Source organism: Rhagoletis pomonella, unplaced genomic scaffold (genome assembly GCF_013731165.1).
Source record: "Rhagoletis pomonella isolate Grant_MI unplaced genomic scaffold, Rhpom_1.0 Rhpom_scaffold_00009, whole genome shotgun sequence".
NCBI lineage: Eukaryota > Metazoa > Arthropoda > Insecta > Diptera > Tephritidae > Rhagoletis > Rhagoletis pomonella.
Genome location: NW_023458563.1, coordinates 5,566,025 through 5,586,064, shown reverse-complemented (window position 1 = coordinate 5,586,064; position 20,040 = coordinate 5,566,025). Strand labels below are relative to the sequence as shown.

Below are 20,040 nucleotides of genomic sequence, written 5' to 3'. Positions count from 1 at the left end.
CCCCATCCCGACTGCTAGCTAGCATCTCCAAGGCTCCCGCTCGATACCTCTTCTATCACTCTAGTACCGGGTTTTCAATAACCATACGTGCTACAAACTGTGTCACAATTGTACCTTACAACTCTGATTGGTCTTTCGTTTATACTGATGGATCAAAAACATCATCAGGAACTGCTTTCGCAATGATTGACCACAACTGCAAAGTGTTACGATTGGCACGTCTTAGCAATCACAGCTCAGTCTTCCCAGCAGAAGTTGAAGCAATTTCCTATGCTCTCGGCTTACTCCGCCGTTCTCGTGGAAAGTTCAAAGTATGCACGGATTCTCTATCCACTATTAACGCAGTTGAGAATATTCTCAACAGAACCTGTACCATAGCCAAGATCCGGGACTTGCTAATAATGCACCCAAATAAACTAAAATTAATGTGGATCCCTGGCCACATAGGCATCAAAGGAAACCACAAAGCCGACGAAGCAGCGAAATTCGCCACCGTGCTCAAGAATGGACATTCAAAAATACGCTCGATTAAGAATGGGCCACACACGTCTGACGCATAGTAACCTAATGGACAATACTCCAAACACCTCTTGTCCTTTGTGCAACAACGCTTTAATCACAATCACACACCAGTAGTGCGATTCCCATTTTTCTTAACGACCGATATTCGTTATTGATAATGAACGACGTTTGTAGCTTGCAGTAGCGAATAGGCTATTCTCAAAAACACACTTAACGACAGAATTCGTTAGACATGTCGATAAAGGAGTTTACGTGGATTTTCGTTAATTACAAAGGCAAATATGGCAATATTGACGTTTGGCACTCAATATTTAAAAGAAACATTTTATTGTTGCGCGTATTACTGTTGTCGAGATTGTTGTTTGTGAATACAATATGAAAAAAAAACAGAAGCGCAAAAGCTACTACGGAGCAGTACCATAGGATGCTGGACTTTTTATTTTGCAATAAGGGCCTCGTGCAAGGCGAATTTAATAAGGTGGTGTTAGCCGTATATAAGTAAAAAATTCCACTAACAAATTATACGCACAATTACAGTATGAATTACAACAAACACATCATTTTGACGTTATACTTTCCACGTCTAAAAATTCAGCTGTGGCTCTAGTTTTCGACGTAACAGTAATTGAAAATTTGTTAAAATTTTTAAGTTTTTTTAATAACTCCGACATAGTCCGTTAAAGTCATTTTATTAAACTTTATCACGTGACTATTTTTTAAAATAATCTTCATTGTAAAAATCAGTCATGTTAAAAATTTTATTAAAATAACACAAAAACTGAGTTATTTACAAACAAGTTAAAATTGAAGCAAATGTTCAAGTGTCGTTATCTCGAACACTGGAGCAAATCTGACAAAACGGGGGGAGCCATTGAACTTATAATGCCCCAATTAAGTGAGATCAACTATCAAAACCTTTGCCTAAGTTTTAAACTTGCACAGTGTAATAAATAAAAAGAATAATAATAATAAGCACATCTATATGTGATAAATGTTTATTTATTAGCTATTTTTTATTATAATAGTTTGCTTACCGATGAATTTTGCCTAATTTTTCTCAATAAAAACTTAAACCAATTTTATCGTAAGGCTTTTCAACGACAAACTATTCGTAGCTAGGCTATCTACAAATTTCGTTAGACAACTGTCAAAGCTATCGACAATATTCGCTAAAAGTGTTCTTGAGAATTGCAGTTAACGAAACTTGTCGGAATCGTTAGCTAACGATGCGAATATTGTTAAGAAAAATGGGAATCGCACTACTGATCGATGAGTGCTATGGCCTAAACTGATACCGTATCGACAGCAACACAATACTTGACTTATTAAAAAATTTTACATATAATAACATAAAAAAATTGTGAAAATATTATTAGAATGTCACATATATTACAACATATAATTTTTATTACATTCATGTTAAGTAAGGTAAGGCTGAAAACCGTCGTTGTTAGTGCCCAGCTTATAAGATTATTTGTAAAATTTGTTTTATAGATAAACTGTTTATAATAATAATAATATTTTATGTTAATTTATTTTATTTATATACTTGCTTTTTATTATATCCAAATTTTGTGTTTCTTTATTAATTTAGAATGGTAGTTCATTTTATTTACACTTACTTTACTTACGTAGATTAAATCTTTTTATTTTTTTAAACCAATCCCGTTTTATTTGATTCAATTTCATATTTGTCTGAGGCAATTTAGCGTATTTCAATTTTTATTTTGATTGATTTAATTTATTAGCAGTTTAATTTTATTAGTATTTATTTGTTTGAGAATAGGTTATATGAATTTCAGTAGGTTGTGGTTTATTTTATTGAACTATATTCAATTTGATTCAATTTATTTACTTTAATTGAATGTTTTCTTATTTTAGTTTATATTTAACTTTATTTATCTTGTTTATCTAATTTTGTATATATATATACCGGTTTATTTTATTTAAGTAAGCGTAAGTATTTGGTCCCGGGTTTGTTTTGCTTTGGTTTTAGCTTTATCCAAGTTAGTTTTATTTCAAGTATACTTTATGTTATTTGATGTTAGTGAATTTTGTTTAATTTAATTCCAGTCATTTTAATTTAATTTCACTTAAATTTATTTTAATCTAATTTTATGTTATATTTTATTTTTTTATTCACTTTATGAATGTTCTGAGTTATTACAACTTTTAGTTAAATTTGCTTTTTATTCACTTCATGAATGTTTTGATTTATTACAACTTCGTTTATTTTCCCTTTTAGTTAAATTTGCTTCGATAAGGTAAATATACCCTTCGTAATACACATATGTACATTCCGCACGGTATCACACGAGGCCGGTGGAGTCATAGCGGGCATCATGCCACCAGATATAATGGCCGTGGAAAGAAGAAAGACAGACTAGCTTAAACGAGTGGCAGAGACGCTGGGATGCGACCACGAAATAAAGGTGGACGCACTTGTTAATCGGTAACGTTCAAGCGTGGGTTGAGAGGAAACACGGCGAGACTGATTACTATCTAACGCAGTTTCTGACGGGGCACGGCTGTTTTAGAGAATATATACAAGCACGGATACGATGACGGGACAGAGTGTTCCTTTTGCGGTAGTAGCGGTGAAAACGTGCAGCACATTTTCTTTTCCTGCCCGAAGTATGACGCCGACAGAGCAGACCTAGAAAAGCTGATAAACGAGCGAGTGGCGCCAGAAAACATTGTGCACCACATGATGCAATCTAGAATGGTATAGAGTAGAGTCAAAGCGTGGTCCGCTATAGTTCTTTAGGAACTTAGAAGGATAGAGTGGCAGCGCAGTAGCGATAATAGATTATAGAAGACTGGACGAGAGGTAGGCCAATTTGTAAATTAATCCTATCTCTTATTTTAGCTTTGCACATATGTATATGTATTTGTATGTGTGGTTAGGTTACCTACAGACCTATGTACATACTAAAGAGCTGCACAAGCACTACATAAATCGTTTGCAAGCCATCAGCTCCCATTTTAAGCACTGTACCTCTCCTTCACTCCCATAACAAAGCAACTGCTACACTCATGAAAGGTTTTGTCATACGAACGAATGCCGCACGACAGGAAAAAGAACAACAGAACAAAGCTGAAGTGGAACCAAAATGAAGCAGAAGCAAATTGAAGTAGAACAAATGCGATGCTAAAATTTTTCAAATGAAAGTGCGCGCATCACTCAGTGGAAGTAGCGGCGACAGCTAACCAACGAAAATTCATGCGAATTCTTGCTTTGTATAAGTCCCCTTTCAGACACGTCAAGTCTTGCTTTCAAGTCTGCTCGTTCGTTGGCGAAGGAGGTGAGAAGAGCGGGGAAGAGTACAGATACCTCCGTACCGTCAATTCGTTTCAAGTTTTCTTGTCTCTTGCGATCTTTTCGTTGCTTCCCATTTGAAGAACCAAAGACTTGAATTCAATTAAAGTTGACGCGTGTGGAAGCAAACAGCAAACACAAAAGAGAATGCGAAAAAAATTGCTTTCAAGACTTGACGTGCCTGAAACAGGACTAAGTGCATACCCAAATGTATGTATGTATGTATGTACATACATATGTGACCGCGCACTTCCTATACTAAAGTGTTTTACAAAAACAAAAGTGCAGAAGTGTTATGGCCTGCTTACCTAAATGAAGTGTGATATGTTTCCTTTTTGACGACGCTTTTTTTTTTGTCTTGTTTTTGGCTTATGTGCTGTTTTTGCTTAGGCGTAATGTAAATGTACATTTATCCATACAAAATTCGTCACCTAAATGCAACTCAATTTTTGCATTAAGAGTCTAAATGCTAAAAGCAACCTTCAAAAATTTCAACGATTCGAACATGGTTTAATGAGAAAAAGTGGCAACATTGCTTTTTCGCGTATACAGTAGCTAGCTGCGTTTCAGTAATCGCCGATCGAGATTTCTTTTATTATTTTACATTATTTGGATAAAGAAAAGTTACGCAAATTCAACATCGATGTGATGCTGATAGAAATCTGGATCAATTTGTGATCGAGTCTGTTTGTTTTGTTTCCTAATTAAGTGAGGAAATTTTACTTGACAGCACCGACAAATGAATATATAGACAAATGTTCGATTATGGTTGAAACAATTCAAGTTTTTGTATTGAATTTTTGGTTTTTAAATTTATGTTTTCCTATTCAGTAGGGTTTTTGCACATTATCTTTTCCCTGAGAATTGATCGTAATAGATACGGGTCTGAATAAGCGACTGGAACACGGCCGTTTGTCAAAAGCATACGATTTCGAACTCGCGTAAATGTACATTTACTAAATGCGGTGGCAGGTCGGCGAAAATCCTCCGGCTGAACCCTCCACGAGGGTGCCGACTGGTAATGGCCACTACAATTTAGGTTCTGTACGATGTCAGAATGGTGTCCAGCTAAGATCAGAAATCAGTGCTATGTGCTTAAGCTCCTCAATAGCTAAGTTATATGGAAATGGTTTTTGATCGTGGCCTATGGAGGTAATGGAGGAGCAAACCTCTCTAAAAAAGCTCTGGGTTGGAACAAGGTGTTAGACGACCCGTGCTGATGTTCAGCCTGGCTGGGGACCCAGATTAACAAATAGCCCAGTCTCGAACGGAGTGCTCCGGATACCTGGCGACCTCCGGTTCTATCAAGCCTTACCTGCGCACACGGACCTCTGTGCGGGCGGACCTCCATTGTCCGACACTCGTGGGACCAAAATTATGAGCGCAATTTACAACAAAAAACAACACAACAAGGAGGACGGCCCTCCAAAAAAACCGACAGGGGTGGCTCCAATTAATGCTACAGCCTCGAGCAGGGCATTTATCGGACCGCCAGTGACAGGAGTTAGAGGGGGCTTAAGCGGTAGGGCTGGTCCTGGTACGAGTACCATAGGAGGCAGAGGGGGGAGTGGAGGCTTGGGCAAACCGGTCTCCAACCGATTCATGGCTGGAGCTGCAGCGTCAGCTCCGCCTAGGGAAGTCAGACCCCAAACCACACACACCTTAACCCAAGGGCGGGGTTCGGCACCTGCTTCGAAAATAACCCGGCAGGATGCTGCCGACATTCCGAGCAGCTCGAGGAAAGTTGCAAACACAGGCCTGGGGGGGTCGGCTAAACATGTCCGCCCCTCGAAGCAGGCCTATTATGACAAAAAGGAGGGGAGTAGTAGCCAGCTTGGGAAGACCGGCAGGCTCTGCTCCAAAAAGGCAGCGGTCTGCTGAACAGGCAGGAGGTGGGGTCACCAAAAGACCAAGAACAGGTGGCCATAAATACCCCACTTTCAGGGACGTAGTGAAGGGAGGCGGTGAGGTACTGGCAATCATCGACAGAGGGGAGGAGGAAGGGACTATCCCCAAAGAGAAGTGGAGGTTGGTGGAGGAAGCGATCGCCGAAATCTACCTCCAAGTCCTAGACGAAAATCCTGGACCTCCTCCTCTCTGCCATGATTCCGGATGGTATCAGGGTAGAGCTAAACTCATCGCCTGCGAGGACCATAGGTCAGCCCAGCTCTATAGGTTGGCCGTTAGTAAGGTAGGTGAAGTTTGGCCGGGAGCCAAGCTCGAGGCCGTCAACAAGGAAGATATTCCTAGCAGACCGAGGGCTCGAGTTTGGATTCCGGCCAGACCCGCCGAGCCTGAAAGAATTGAGCGGATCTTCAGATCCTGTAATAAGGACCTGCCAAGTCATAATTGGAGGGTAGGGAAGATAGAGGAGCCAGTAGAGAATAGAAGGCAGGTGTTGCTGATCCTCAACGCCGAATCGCTAGCCCCACTGGCGCAAAAGGATTGGATGGTGAGATTCGGGTTTAATGACGCAACCATTCGAATCTACCGCAGCGACGAGCCGAGCTTGGACCTTAGTGAGGAGAGCGACAAGTCCGACCTGCGCAGCGGTGGTGAAGAAGGGTTGCCGAGCAGCCAATGCTCATCTGACTCGGAGAGGCTATCCGGATTGGGGCCATTATTTTATGAAGAAGACCTCCTCGCCGATGACACCGAGGGTGAGGAGATCGAAGAGGCGGACGTGGATGTCACGATGGTGGAGGTAAAACGGACAGATTCTGATGAAGCTGATCCAGATCAACCTCCACCACTCTAAACTCGCGTCTGCGAAACTTGAGGTCCGCCTGGCTGCCGGTGGACTCGACGTTGCCCTCATCCAGGAACCGTGGATACACGGCAATAAAATCTGCGGACTTGGGATGAAGGGCTTTAAGCTTATTGCCGCACAAAATGCAGGTAAGACTCGAGCTTGCATATTAGCAAGGAACAACTTAAACATCTTCCTGCTCCCACAGCTTAGTGACGGCGATCTGGTAGTGGCAAGCATTGAGCTGGACAAAACCAGCTTTTGGGTAGCCTCTGCTTACATGGCCCATGACAAGGACGTGCCACCAGACGGGTTTCGGACCTTGGCCGAGGAAGCAGCCTTCAAGAACAAACCACTGGTTGCCTCCTGGGACGCTAATGCCCACAACTTGATGTGGGGGAGTACGGACACGAATGCTAGAGGTGAGTCGTTACTAGACTTCATTCTAGGGAACAAACTTAGTGTCTTGAATTTAGGCTCAGAGCCGACCTTCATAACAAAGAGTAGAGAGGAAGTTTTGGACATAACTCTGGCTTCAGACATGTTTGCCCATAAAATCAAGAGATGGAGAGTACTGAAGGAAAAATCGTATTCTGACCATCGTTATATTGAATTCGAAATAGATCTTAAGACCCCCCAAGTAAGGGAGTTCAGAAATGTTAGAAATACCGACTGGGGGGTTTACAATAATAAATTAAGGACTTTACTGCCAAAGATACCTCCCCGAGACCCCGCCACGCAGGTGGAGCTGGAGGGGTTGGTTAATCAGGTTACTAAAGCCATGAATAGTTCTTTGTCAGCCGGGTGCCCGGTTGTTCGATACAGGGGAAAAAGCAAACCACCTTGGTGGTCGAAACAATTATCCTTGTTACGTGAATCTAATAGGTCAATGTTCAACAAGGCCAAAGCCACGAGAGCAGCAGAGGACTGGGAAGCCTACAAGGCTGATCTGAAAATATACAAAAAAGCAGTTAGAAATGCGAAACGTAAATCCTGGCAAAGTTACTGCAAGGGAATTGAGGAAACCACGGAAGCGGCCAGATTAAGAAGAATTCTCGTAAAGTCGCCATGCAACCTTGGCTATCTCAAGGGTCAAGGGAACTCATGGACTACGACGAGCGAGGAATCTTTAGGTCTCCTCCTGGACACACACTTCGCTGGAAACAAGCCGGTGGAACCTAATGACCCCCAGAATGAAGGGGGGCTGTCTGATCTGGGAAACCGACTGATTACAAACGAAAAAATTGAATGGGCTATTAAGACTTTTGGTCCTTACAAGTCACCGGGACTTGATGGAATACACCCGGTAGAGCTACAGCAATCACGAGGTACTATCTCTCCGTTCATTGTGGTTATTATAAGAAGCTGTCTTAACATGGGCTACATCCCGCTAGGCTGGAGAGAGACAAAAGTCTCCTTTATACCCAAGGCGGGCAGGTCCTCTCATACCAACCCTAAGGACTTCAGATCCATCAGTCTTACGTCTTTCCTTCTCAAAATTTTAGAGAGGATAGTGGATGATTATGTACGGGGCGTGATACCAGCAAGTAGGCTCTCCCCAGCGCAGCATGCCTATACGAAAGGCAAATCCACGGAAACCGCCTTGCACTCGCTCGTTGGGTTGGTGGAAAAAAGTTTATTCGACAAAGAGTACGCTCTGGTTGCCTTTGTAGACATAGAAGGCGCCTTCAACAATATTAACGCAAGCGCCATAACGGGTGCCTTAGAAGAGCTTGGAGTTGACCAGAATGTGGCGGTGCTGATCGAGTCTATACTTGTCAGCAGGACGGTAACCGCTAAGCTCGGCAACACCACAATAAGCAGAAAGGTCTGTAGAGGCACTCCTCAGGGAGGGGTTCTCTCCCCTCTTCTCTGGAATCTGGCGGTGAACTCTCTGCTGGTGGCACTAGAGAGGGGGGGTTGCCATGTCACAGCATATGCTGATGACCTGGCAATTGCCGTCAAAGGCAAATACCCAAATACCCTAATGGAGATTCTGCGCTCTAACATGGCCACGCTTAGGAACTGGACAGAGAGTAGGGGACTCGGAGTAAACCCCGAGAAAACCGAAGCAATTCTCTTCACAAGGAAACACAGGCCTCCCATTGTCTCCCCGCTAATCTTTTTGGGTGTGGAGATATCCTTGAAGGAGAATGTTAAGTATCTAGGACTCATATTAGACAGGAAACTAACGTGGAAACCTAATATAGAGGAAAGAGTAAGGAAGGCCAACGTTGCATTATACACATGCAAAAAAGCGGTCGGAATTAAGTGGGGGTTAACACCTCGTATTACACACTGGCTATACACCTCGGTGGTCAGGCCAATACTCTTATATGGAATACTTGTATGGTGGCCAGCAACTCAAAAGGCAAGTTACCTAAACCTATTGAGTAAGGTCCAAAGAACAGCGTTTCTATGCATTTCGGGTGCCTTAAGGACCACCCCATATAAGGCGCTGGAGGTGATTACCAATTTACCCGCAATAAACCTGGTAGGAAAATACGCGGCCGCCGATTCAGCGCTCAAACTAAGAAGTATGGTGCTATGGAAGGATCGGCGGTTTGGTCACGCTTCCATACTTCACACTCTGGGTAGTTACAACCAAGAAGTCGACTACTCCGCTCCCAAACCAATCTTCAATAGGCTCTTTAAGACGAGCATCCCGTCAAGAGGAGAATGGCAAACGCCAAGACCATGGAGACGGGGGGAATTGAATTTTTACACAGATGGATCCAAGCTAGACAATAGGGTTGGCTACGGAGTTTTCTCTAAGGAACTAGGACTGGAACTATCCGTCCGAATTCCGGACCACTGCAGTGTCTATCAGGCAGAAGTTTTAGCTATAAAAGAGGTGGCTGTGTACCTTAGTACACATGCCGTAACGAAGACTACGATTAATATTTTCTCGGATAGCCAGGCGGCCATTAAATCAATGAACATGGTAATGCTGAGGTCGAAGGTTGCGCAGGAATGCCTCGCAGCTCTAAACGATATTAGCACCGTGTTCAAGGTCAGCCTCATATGGGTTCCGGGACACAGAGATATTGAAGGAAACTGCAGGGCTGATGAGCTAGCCAGGAAAGGTACGAATCTACCCCTATGTGAAAACAGGGGCACTATTGGGATACCCATGGCAACCTGCAAATTAGAACTTCGAAATAGCATGATCCAAGAGGCCAACAGGTCATGGCTAGAGGAGGGCACATGTAGAACAACCAGGCTGCTTTGGCCGCAAATAGAAAAGAAAAAGACGAAAGAGTTGCTGTGCCTCTCAAGAGAGGACATTGCGAAGGTCACGGCTTGTGTAACCGGTCACTGGCTATTTGGCAGGCACTCTTCAAGACTAGGAATTTTCTCCCACGAATATTACAGAAGTTGCAGAGATGAGGAAGAGGAAGAAACCGTAGAGCACTTCTTCTGCAGCTGCCCAGCTTTGGCCAAGAGGAGAGCAAGCTTTTTAGGCAGGCCCTTCTTTAGCTCTCTTACGGAACTATCACGCGTAGGAATAAAACCGATTCTACGCTTTATAAGAGCCTCAAATTGGTTCTCTGAAGAATAGTCACCGAGGTTCCCGTGTTCTGCAGTGGTACCACAATGGACCTTCAAAAGGTCTAAGTGAGTTGGTAAATTGAACCGACTGCCACATCAACCTAACCTAACCAAAATGCGGTGGCATGAACGCTCTTCGAAAACATATGTTCGAAAGTGCTAAATATTGCATTTTAAATGCAGCAAAAACGCTGCATAAGCATCTGCGATTTTGCCTGCTCCTAGATATATGTACATATATTATGTATCTATGTATGGATTTATAAAAAAAAACACACAGTCTAAAAATATGCATTTTTATTAATTACGGTCTTGACGATGACTGCTAACTGCGTGGCTTGCGCTAACAATTGGTAATGAGTTGCTATACATACATACATGGAAATTTTCTAGTGCACTCGGTTGTCTTGCTATGATTTGCCGCTATTTTACTTCAACCCTTCTTTTTGGTTTTACAATTTGCTTCACCGCAGAACTCAAGCGCTATCGTCGCTGTAGCATATTCTATTTCGAATGTTGAAGTGTTTGTATTGTTGCGCAGCTTGCTATAGAATATTCTGTGTTGCTGTTAACGATACCTGTAGTACGCCGCTTGGAAGTACTGCATAGTAGTAAAGTGTGCCTTTTAGAAGGTTTTGCGCAGCTCTTGCATATGCATGTGTGCATATACACCTGTACGTACGTAACCTGTCAGAACCAAATAGACAGCCTTAAAACTTTAACAACTGGAAAATTAGTTAGTGCTACTTACAAATAAAAAATTTCAGTGATGTGCTTTAACGTGGCTGACAGGGTATGTACTCAAATCAGGATAGGACTATATACTATACTAGCAGAGCACCCGACGTCGTTCGGGGTAAACAAATAAAAATATAAAACAGTAATACAAATATTCAGTTCAGCGTAATTTAAAGGAGACAAACTATTTTCCTTATTTACATTAAGGCGTCCTTATGAGCCATACTTTTAGCTTTATCGTGCTTTAACTAATATATGTTGATCATCACTTGTACTACAAATCTTGTTCCATTATTAATGTTAGATGGTTAAGGTAATGATCAAATTTCTAAAATAAAATTAGTCTACTACGGTACATTCCCTTTAGCTGCCCATTCGATTAGCTGTTTAAGTATAGCTGCACTTTTCTGGTAGAATGCCTAATTCGGAAGGGGTTTTATTCATTATGAATGAATCTTTTTCGTTTAACAGCATCGCGGGATTAGATTAGATTAGATTTAGAGGAGTGAGCAGGTCACCTAGTTACCGCGACCGAAACGATCTATTGTAACAAACCTCTATTCAACTACAGGTCATCTTTGATCCACGTACTGTTAAGAAACCTCGGGAGGTCCTTTGGCTAAATGCCATTTAGGTCGTGCGCTTCTAGGTACGGTGATCCTAGGAAGCGAAGTCTGGTCTTGGTAAGGGCTTTACAATGGCACATAATGTGCTCTGTTGTTTCCTGTTCTTCGTTACACAACCTGCGCTGGTCAGAGTTGGCAACTCCTATATTTGACAAGTGTTTCATTACCCTACAGTGGCCAGTAAGAAAGCCTGTAACAATTCTTACTTCATGCCTACTGAGGTGAAGGAGTTCTTCGGTTCTCCTTGCTGATATAACCGGAATGAAGGACTTGGCCTGTTTGTTACCTTCCGTATTGGTCCAGTAATGTTGTGCTTCGTTCTTCATCCAGATATAGTAGTTCCGTATAACGGAGCTCCGTGGCAGACCGGTAAAGGGTCATGGGCCTATGAATCCCTGTGCAGCCCCTTTCCTGGCGAGAATATCTGCCACTTCATTGCCCATGACTCCACTGTGTCTCGGTACCCATATGAGGTATACCCGGTTCCTTGAGGCGATTAGTATTAAAAGGTGAAGACAATCCCACACCAGCTTTGAGGTGACCTCGTGCGCTTTCAGAGCGAGGAGCGCCGCTCTGCTGTCCGAGTGTATATAGATGTGTTTTTTGGTTGCCCCACTGTCTACATACTGCCTCAGACAAAGTTCAATGGCGTAAACCTCGGCCTAAAAAACAGAGTAACCCTGCCCCATGCTGGTGAAAAGGAGCAGTCTGGGTTGTATACCGTAGACTCCTGCTCCGACGCCGTGGTCAGTCTTTGAGCCGTCAGTATACCAGATGTGGCTGTCCTTCCGGGGTTTAGGTCGTTCATTGTCCCAGTTATTCCTGTCAGGGAAAAAGACCGTGAAGTTATGTGAGAAGTTAAACCTCGGTAGGCACAGGTCCACAAAACTTATGCGCAATCCATCTTCTTGTTCTATAACCCTGAGAGTGGAAGGGTGTACATACTTCTTGTCCTCTACCCTGTCCCCTGAGATGAGCCTTGCTGTAAACAGCAGAGCCTCTTTCTTGATTACTATGTGTAGGGGAGGCAGGTAAGAAGCAGCTCGAGAGCCGCCGTTGGTGTTGTTCTCATCGCGCCAGTGATACCCACGCAGGCCAGTCTCTGTAGTTTACTGAGCTTGGCCTGCGTGGACTTCACTTCCACCTTCTTCCACCAGACGGGTGCAGCATAGGTAAGAATGGGTTTGGAGACGGCATCATACATCCACCTCGCCAGTTTAGGTCTGATGCCCCAGTTCCGTCCCATAAGTTTCCGGCAGGTCCAGATAGAGGCCCTGGTCTTTTGAATAGTCTAGATGTGGATTCCATGAGACCTTGTCATCAAAGATGACTCCTAGATATTTGACTTCTTTGGAGAAGTGTATCTTTTCACCTCGAAGGAATGGTTCTACTAATTTGTCCCTTTTCCTTTTCCTGGAGAAAATGACTATGCTAGTCTTCTTTGGGTTAACGTTTAACCCATTTTTAATACACCAATTGGAGACTATGTTCAGCGCATTCTGTAGGAGGTTAGAGATGTTATATTCGAACCTACCCCTGAGTGGGATGACAATGTCATCCGCATAGCCCTGAACGTCGAAGCCTTTTTCGCTAAGAAGGCAGAGTAGTTCATCCACTACGATGGACCATAGCAGAGGGGAGATCACTCCCCCCTGCGGGCACCCTTTCGTAGCTAAGGAACTGACACTTTCCTGTCCTAGCGTGGATGTATCAATTCTGGATTTAAGGACGTTAGCTATCCAGCGACATGTGGTTTGATCAACCCTTCTGCGCTGGACGCATTTGTCTATTAGAGAGTGTTCTTTGTTGTCGAAAGCGCCCTCCACATTTAAGAAACGACCCACCGCCACCTTTTTGTCCTCCAGGGACTTTTTAATTTTCTTTGTTAGATTCTGAAGAGCGTGGATGGTAGATCTTCCTGGAAGATAGGCATATTGGTGTCTGTACAAAGGGTTCCTGGCAAGGAAAATATCCCTGATATGCCTGTCTACGATTCTTTCCATTGTTTTTAGTAGGAAGGACGTAAGACTAATGGGTTCGGTATGACTTTGGTTGGTCTGCTGGTTTTCCCCCCACCTTTGGGATGTAGCGGACCGTCACTTCCTGCCATTGTAGTGGAAGGGATCCCCACGCGAAACATGCTCTGAAAATCGGTATCAGGAAGTAGTAGTAGGCGGGGCAGTCCTTTTGGAGATGAGCCGGGAAAATTCCATCTGCTCCAGGTGCTTTAAAAGGCGCTGAGGCAGATTTAGCGCATCTTATTCTATCCTCGTCGAACAGACCTTTGGCGATTCTCCAATCCTCCGCGCGTGGGCATTTTATCCCAGTCTGCGTGTGGATTGTACTGTATGTGTTCAGTGGCAAACAGTCAGGAAAATGCACCTCGGCTAGCAACATTCGATGCAGCTGTTCGTGAAGGATCCATCGGGTCATTTAAGTAGCCCTAACCCATTAATGTGCGTCTTTGCGAGGACTCTGTGGATTCTTGCGATTCCCGTAAGGTCCTTGATCCCTGTACAGAAAAGAGCCCATGAGTTCCTCTTAGCACATCTAATCTCTTTGTTGTACTCGGTGAGGGCAATTTTATACGTTTCCCATTCACCAGTTCGTTTAGCTCTGTTAAAGAGCTTCCGGGTATTTGCCCTAAGTTTGGCCAATTTGTTATTCCACCATGGAGTCTGTCTGTTGTTAAGCCTAGTGACTTCTGGACAGGATTCATGGTAGGAATTCACAATGGCTGATACCAGATCTGAGCAGCTAAGTTCAAGATCGACTAAGTCATTTACCTTTCGCTTGCACCTTTTCAGACCGTCCTGCAGAAGAGCATCGTATAGATTCCAATCTGTGGTTCTTGGTCTTCTGTAGGTGGCAGCAGTTGGTAATGTGATTTCAATTTCAAAACGGATATGCATGTGAACTGATAAAGAAATTTCTCTGGCCACTTTCCATCTTTTGACGAAATTACTGATAAAAGGAGTGGATAGAGTGAGATCTAGAACCTCTTCCGGTATACTGTTCCTGAAAGTGGGGGAGTTACCTACGTTTAAAATTTCTAACCTATTAAGGCTAATAAATTGAAGTAAGTACTCACCTCTTTGATTTATGTTACTGCTGCTTCATATGGTATTGTGGGCGTTAGCGTCACATCCCACGATGAGTTGCAGTTTCTGTCTGCCACAATAGTCCACTAGTCCCTGTAGTGGCAGAAACTCTAAATCTCTGGAGTCGCCGGGGAGGTACGCTGAGCAAATGATTAGCTCTTGCGTGTTTTCTCCGAGAGATAGGCTCATCTTCACTGCAATCTGGTCCTTATTGGTAAATTCTAGAATGAGAAAGGCGTTGATATGATTAGCTATCATCAGGCAGGCTCTAGGTCGTCTTTCGTTGAAGGAGTCATAGAATAGCTTACCTGGTAGTCCCTTTATCTGGTTCCCATAAATGTACGGCTCCTGGATAAAGGCGATGTCAAGGTGATCCTCAAAAAACGTCTGTGCCAGGACCGCTGAAGCCGCCTTGGCATGTTGAAAGTTTATTTAGATGCAACTTACTACCATATTAATTTTTTGAGTCGTCCGGCTGGTTACTTCCAATTCGGGAGCTTCGTCCCATGTAAGCGGCGAGTCGAGTGTGGACCCTTGCCAGTGTTGGTTGGGCGGGCATGGGAAATGTTACCTTTACCTGCCTTGGGTGTACGTGTCGACGCCAATTTAGTAGAGCGGGCATGGATGGTGTTGCCTTTGCCTGCCTTTGGTGGCTGAGACACCTCCAGGATAGAGGAGACTGCGGGAGGTTTCGCGCTCTCGCCACTGACGCCAGCCTGACCTGTTCCGCACGTTCCCGAGACGGAGTACCGTGGGCTTCCGTGCAGTGGGTCTTGCGAGATGCCTGGGCTGCTGCTCCTTGGCTGTCTCTGTGCGATAGGTGAGTTGCTGTCGCCCCGTCCCCCTTTATGCGTAGGGAGATCTGGCCAAAGTTGAGGAAGATTTTTCCATCCTGCGCCGCAATCCTCTCCTTTGACTTCTCGTCCACGGAGAAAGTTGCCGTCTCTCCCCCTTTATCATCCTTGAGAGACTTAAGAAAGCGCCAACCCGCAAAGTTTATGCCCACGTTTTGTGTGGCTAGGCGCTTCATAAGATGGTCCGCCGGTAATACGTTATCAGGTGGCACGTAAGCAACGCAGACAAAGGTCTTGGGAATATCATTGCCCTGTGACACCTTCAGATCTGCGTTTGGGAACGGCTTTAGCCCAGCTATCACAGCAACGAGCCAATTTCTTGTCTCCTTGTTGTGGCAAGTGAGCTAAAGCCAACCGTCGCGTACCACACTGCTGATGAAGCCAAGGCTCGCGGTGAGGTTTTTGGCTTTGTCCATCTCTGCCAGCAGACTTCTTTCTTACCGCGGGAGTAAAAAACGATTTAATCTTTCCATCTCAAAATAATCCAATGGCGGTAAAGTTTCAAAAAAAAAACACAAACACACAGTTTTAAATATCCGAGTTATTTAATATACATATGTATATCCCCCTTTTACAAAATCATTTATATATACTTTCCTCTGAACAGCTCCCATAGACACATATGTCTGTATACCAAATTTCAAGTTCATGTGACTTATGGCTACCAATATATGGCTGATTAAAAAATCCACGCCTACGGGATGTGCACGCCCCCTTTTATAAACTCTTTCATATACGCCTTACTATAAGCACCTACCATAGATATGTCTGCAACCAAATTTAAATTTTACGTGACTTATGGTTTTGAAGTTATAGCTGATAAAATTTTCCACGCCTATGGGATTTGCCACGCCATCTTTTACAAACTCATTTATATTTATCTTTTTATAAGCACCCACCATAGCTATAACTGCATGCCAAATTTCAAATTAGTGCGGCTTATGGTTCCGAAGTTATAGCTGATAAAAAATTCCACGCCTCTGGGATGGGCCACGCCCCCTTTTGCAAACACGCTTATATATTCCCTCCTATAAGCACCTGCCATTGGTATGTTTTCATACTAAATTTCAAGTTCGTGGAACTTATGGTTCCGAAGATAAAGCTGATAAAAATTTCCACGCCTATGGAATGTGCCACGCCCCCTTCTACAAACTCATTTATATATAACCTCGTATAATCACCTATCATTGATATGTCTGCATACCAAATTTCAAGCTTGTGGGACTTATGGCTCCGAAGTAATAGCTGATAAACAAACTCCACACCTATGGGATGTTCCACGCCCCTTTTTACAAACTCGTTTATATGAACCCTCGTATAGGCGCCTACCATTGATATGTCTGCATACCAAATTTCAAGTTCGTGGGACTTATGGTTCCGAAGTTATGGCTGATAAAAAATTCCAAGCCTATGGGATGTGACACGCCCCTTTTTACAAACTCGTTTATATATATCCTCGTATAAGCACCTACCATTGATATGTCTGCATATCATATATCAAGTTGATGCGATATATGGTCCCGACGTTATAGCTGATAAAAATTTCAACGAATATGGAATATGCCACGCCCCCTTTCACAAACTCTTTTATATACATATGCCCTCCTATAAACACCTACCATTGGTATGTCTGCATACCAAATTTTAAGTTCGTGGGACTTATGGTTCCGAAGTTATAGCTGATAAAGGATTCCAAGCCTATAGGATGTGCCACGCCCTCTCTCACAAACTCATTTATATATACCCTCATGTAAGCACCTACTATTGATATGTCTTCATACCAAATTTCAAGTTCATGGGACTTATGGTTCCGAATTTATTGCTGATAAAACATTCCACGCCTATGGGATGTGCCACGCCCCCTTTAACAAACTCTTTTATATATATCCTGGTAAAAGAACCTACCATTGATTTGTCTGCATACCAAATTTCAAGTTGATGCGACATATGGTCCCGAAGTTATAGCTGATAAAAATTTCAACGAACATGGAATATGCCACGCCCTCTTTCACAAACTCCTTTATATATACCCTCCTATAAACTCCTACCATTGATATGTCTGCATACCAAATTTCAAGTTCATGGGACTTATTTTTCCGAAGTTATGGCTCAGAAAATATTCCACGCATATGAGATGTGCCACGCCCTTTTTTACAAACTCGTTTATATATGCCCTCGTATAAGCACCTACCATTGATATGTCTGTATACAAAATTTCAAGTTAGGTGGGCTTATAGTTCCAAAGTTATAGCTGATAAAAAATTCCACGCCTATGAGATGTGCCACGCCTCCTTTTACAAACCCGTTTTTATATACTAGTGTTCGCCTAGCGGTTGAAATTCAACCGCTAAAATTAAGGATAATTTATGTGAGTTGAGTTGAGCTGAAGTAATATTAGTTGGAATGGGTTAAGTGGAGGAGAGTTTAGCTTAGTACTAAGCATAACATAACATAAGATTAAATAACATAACATATGTAGCATAACACACCACAATATAATATCGCACATTCTTCAGTTGTATTTCCTTTTTATCCCTATCACTTTCTTCCTCTCTGTCTTTGTCTCTATCGCTTTTAATGTTTATGTTTATTTTTTGGTTTATCTTCACCTTCATGTTCATGTTCAAGTTCATGTTCATGTTCATGTTCATCTTCATCTTCATATTCACCTTCGTCTTCATCTTTATCTTTTCCTTTATCCGGATCTATATCTTCATTTACGTATTCACCCCCACCATTGTTATTAGGTTAGGTTGTTAAATTTTCCTTCCTCTTTGTTTTTATATTTAGATTTCTTTACTTTTATTCTAATCTTTGCCTTCAACTTTACCTTCTTCCTTACATGAACCTTAATCTTATCGGAAGTTTATCAATTTATATGAACGCCGCTATTATTTTATATTTCATTATATAAGATTAAAAATCTGGTGTATTTTGGTTCACTTTATGGCAAAATATGTCATTGATGCCACATCAAGTGATATCATGTCAAGTGGTGAAATTGGGTGTGGTGAGTTGCGTTGTGGCGGAATTGGGTGTGGGAGTTACGGCGTTATTAATTCAGGTGTGGTGGGCTTAAAAAGTGTGGTGAGTTTAGGTGTGGTGAATTTAGTTGTGTTGAGTTGAGGTGTGGTGAATTAAGGTGTGGTGAGAAAGTTGAGGAGTGGTGAATTTAGGTGTGGTGGATTAGGTGTGGTGAGTTAAGGTGTGGTGAGTTGATGTGTGGTGAATTAATTGTGTGGTGGATTTAGGTGTGGGGAGTGAAGTAGTGGTGGATTTAGGTGTGGGGAGCTAAGGCCTGGTGAATTAATGTGTAGTGAGCTCGGTAGTGCGATTCACTAACTTTTAACAATGCGACTTGTCGAGTTGTCAGCTAACAATTTTTGTTGTTTGCAGTAACGATTGTGCGATTCACTAACTGTGCTGCCACTAATGGACATAAATCCGTTGCATATACCAAGGCGCTCGTGTGAGCACAAAGTTCACAAGCATTTTATATGGAAGAAAATGCGCAACACACTCCACAAAAAAAAATTCTAAAAAATCAACGGTAGCTTTTAGCGACTTGAAACTTGCATCTTATTGGACTAAAAATTAATTGGCTACAAAACTGCATACCCGAAAATCATTTAAAGATTCTGAATAAAAAGTTCGAAATCTTGGTGAAAATTTTTTAAAGTTTGATTGATTCTTGTGAATTTTGTGCAAGCTTTAAAACTTATATACATGTGGTTTCTGTTGTTATATAGTAGATGGAACTATTTAAAAAAAAAAAGTATTAAAAATAAAAAATACACACACAAAAATCATTTAACATGAAAAAGTTTGTTAATATTTAACAAAAAAATCAGTATGCACATTTTGTACATATTTATTATCAAGACTGATTTTATTATGCTAATGTCATGATGATTAATAAAGACATATTTAAATAGGCACATACTTATATGATATTTATATTTTTAATAAACGATGTACACGTATTAAATTGAAAACTTTAATTATTCAATTCCTTTAAATTCAAGGTATATTCAGTTTCTGTAAGATTAAAAAATATAATTATCACGTTTTAACTTCCAGATTTCTATATTAACTTTACGCCCTATTGCAAAATTAAAAAAAAATTATGTATGCGATTTTGTAGCCCTTTAAAGTTTAGTACAATGAAGTGCGAGTTTGATGTTGCTGAAAAATCCTTTGATTTTTGATATTTGTTTTTGCTAGCTGTGCTGTGCATTTTTTCATATGAATAAATTGTAGAACGTACGTTTTATGTTTTATTAACACCACCAATCTAGACGTCGTCAATTTAGCGGCCTTTGTTATCGTTAACAACAACCGCTGATTTGGCGCAAACGAATGTTGTTAGGGAAACGTTTACTGAATAGCTAAATTGTTAAAATTGTAGTTTAGCTGACTTAACAATAACAAGAGTTGTTAAAATCGCACCACAGGTGGAGTAAGTTTTTAAGCAGAGGTGAGATGAGTTGAGGTGAGTTAAGTTAAGTTAAGGGGTTATGATCTTTGTCCTTATCTTCATCTTCATCTTCATCTTCATCTTCATCTTCATCTTCATCTT

General features: G+C 42.1%; 2 protein-coding genes across 2 annotated transcripts in view; one reads left to right on the top strand and one right to left on the bottom strand.

The window, feature by feature from the left end:
- The window catches only part of LOC118745554 (glutamate receptor ionotropic, kainate 1-like), a gene marked incomplete at its 3' end in the record, with an annotated part of 65,524 nt that overhangs the window by 43,589 nt on the left and 1,895 nt on the right, over window positions 1–20,040 (bottom strand).
- LOC118745830 overlaps window positions 6,628–20,040 on the top strand; it is a 24,568-nt gene continuing 11,155 nt past the window's right edge. Inside the window, exons 1-2 of the mRNA XM_036479500.1 lie at window positions 6,628–6,739; window positions 6,799–7,647. Coding sequence (XP_036335393.1) covers window positions 6,734–6,739; window positions 6,799–7,647 — 855 coding nt within the window. The 5' untranslated portion in view covers window positions 6,628–6,733. The remainder of the gene's footprint in view (window positions 6,740–6,798; window positions 7,648–20,040) is intronic.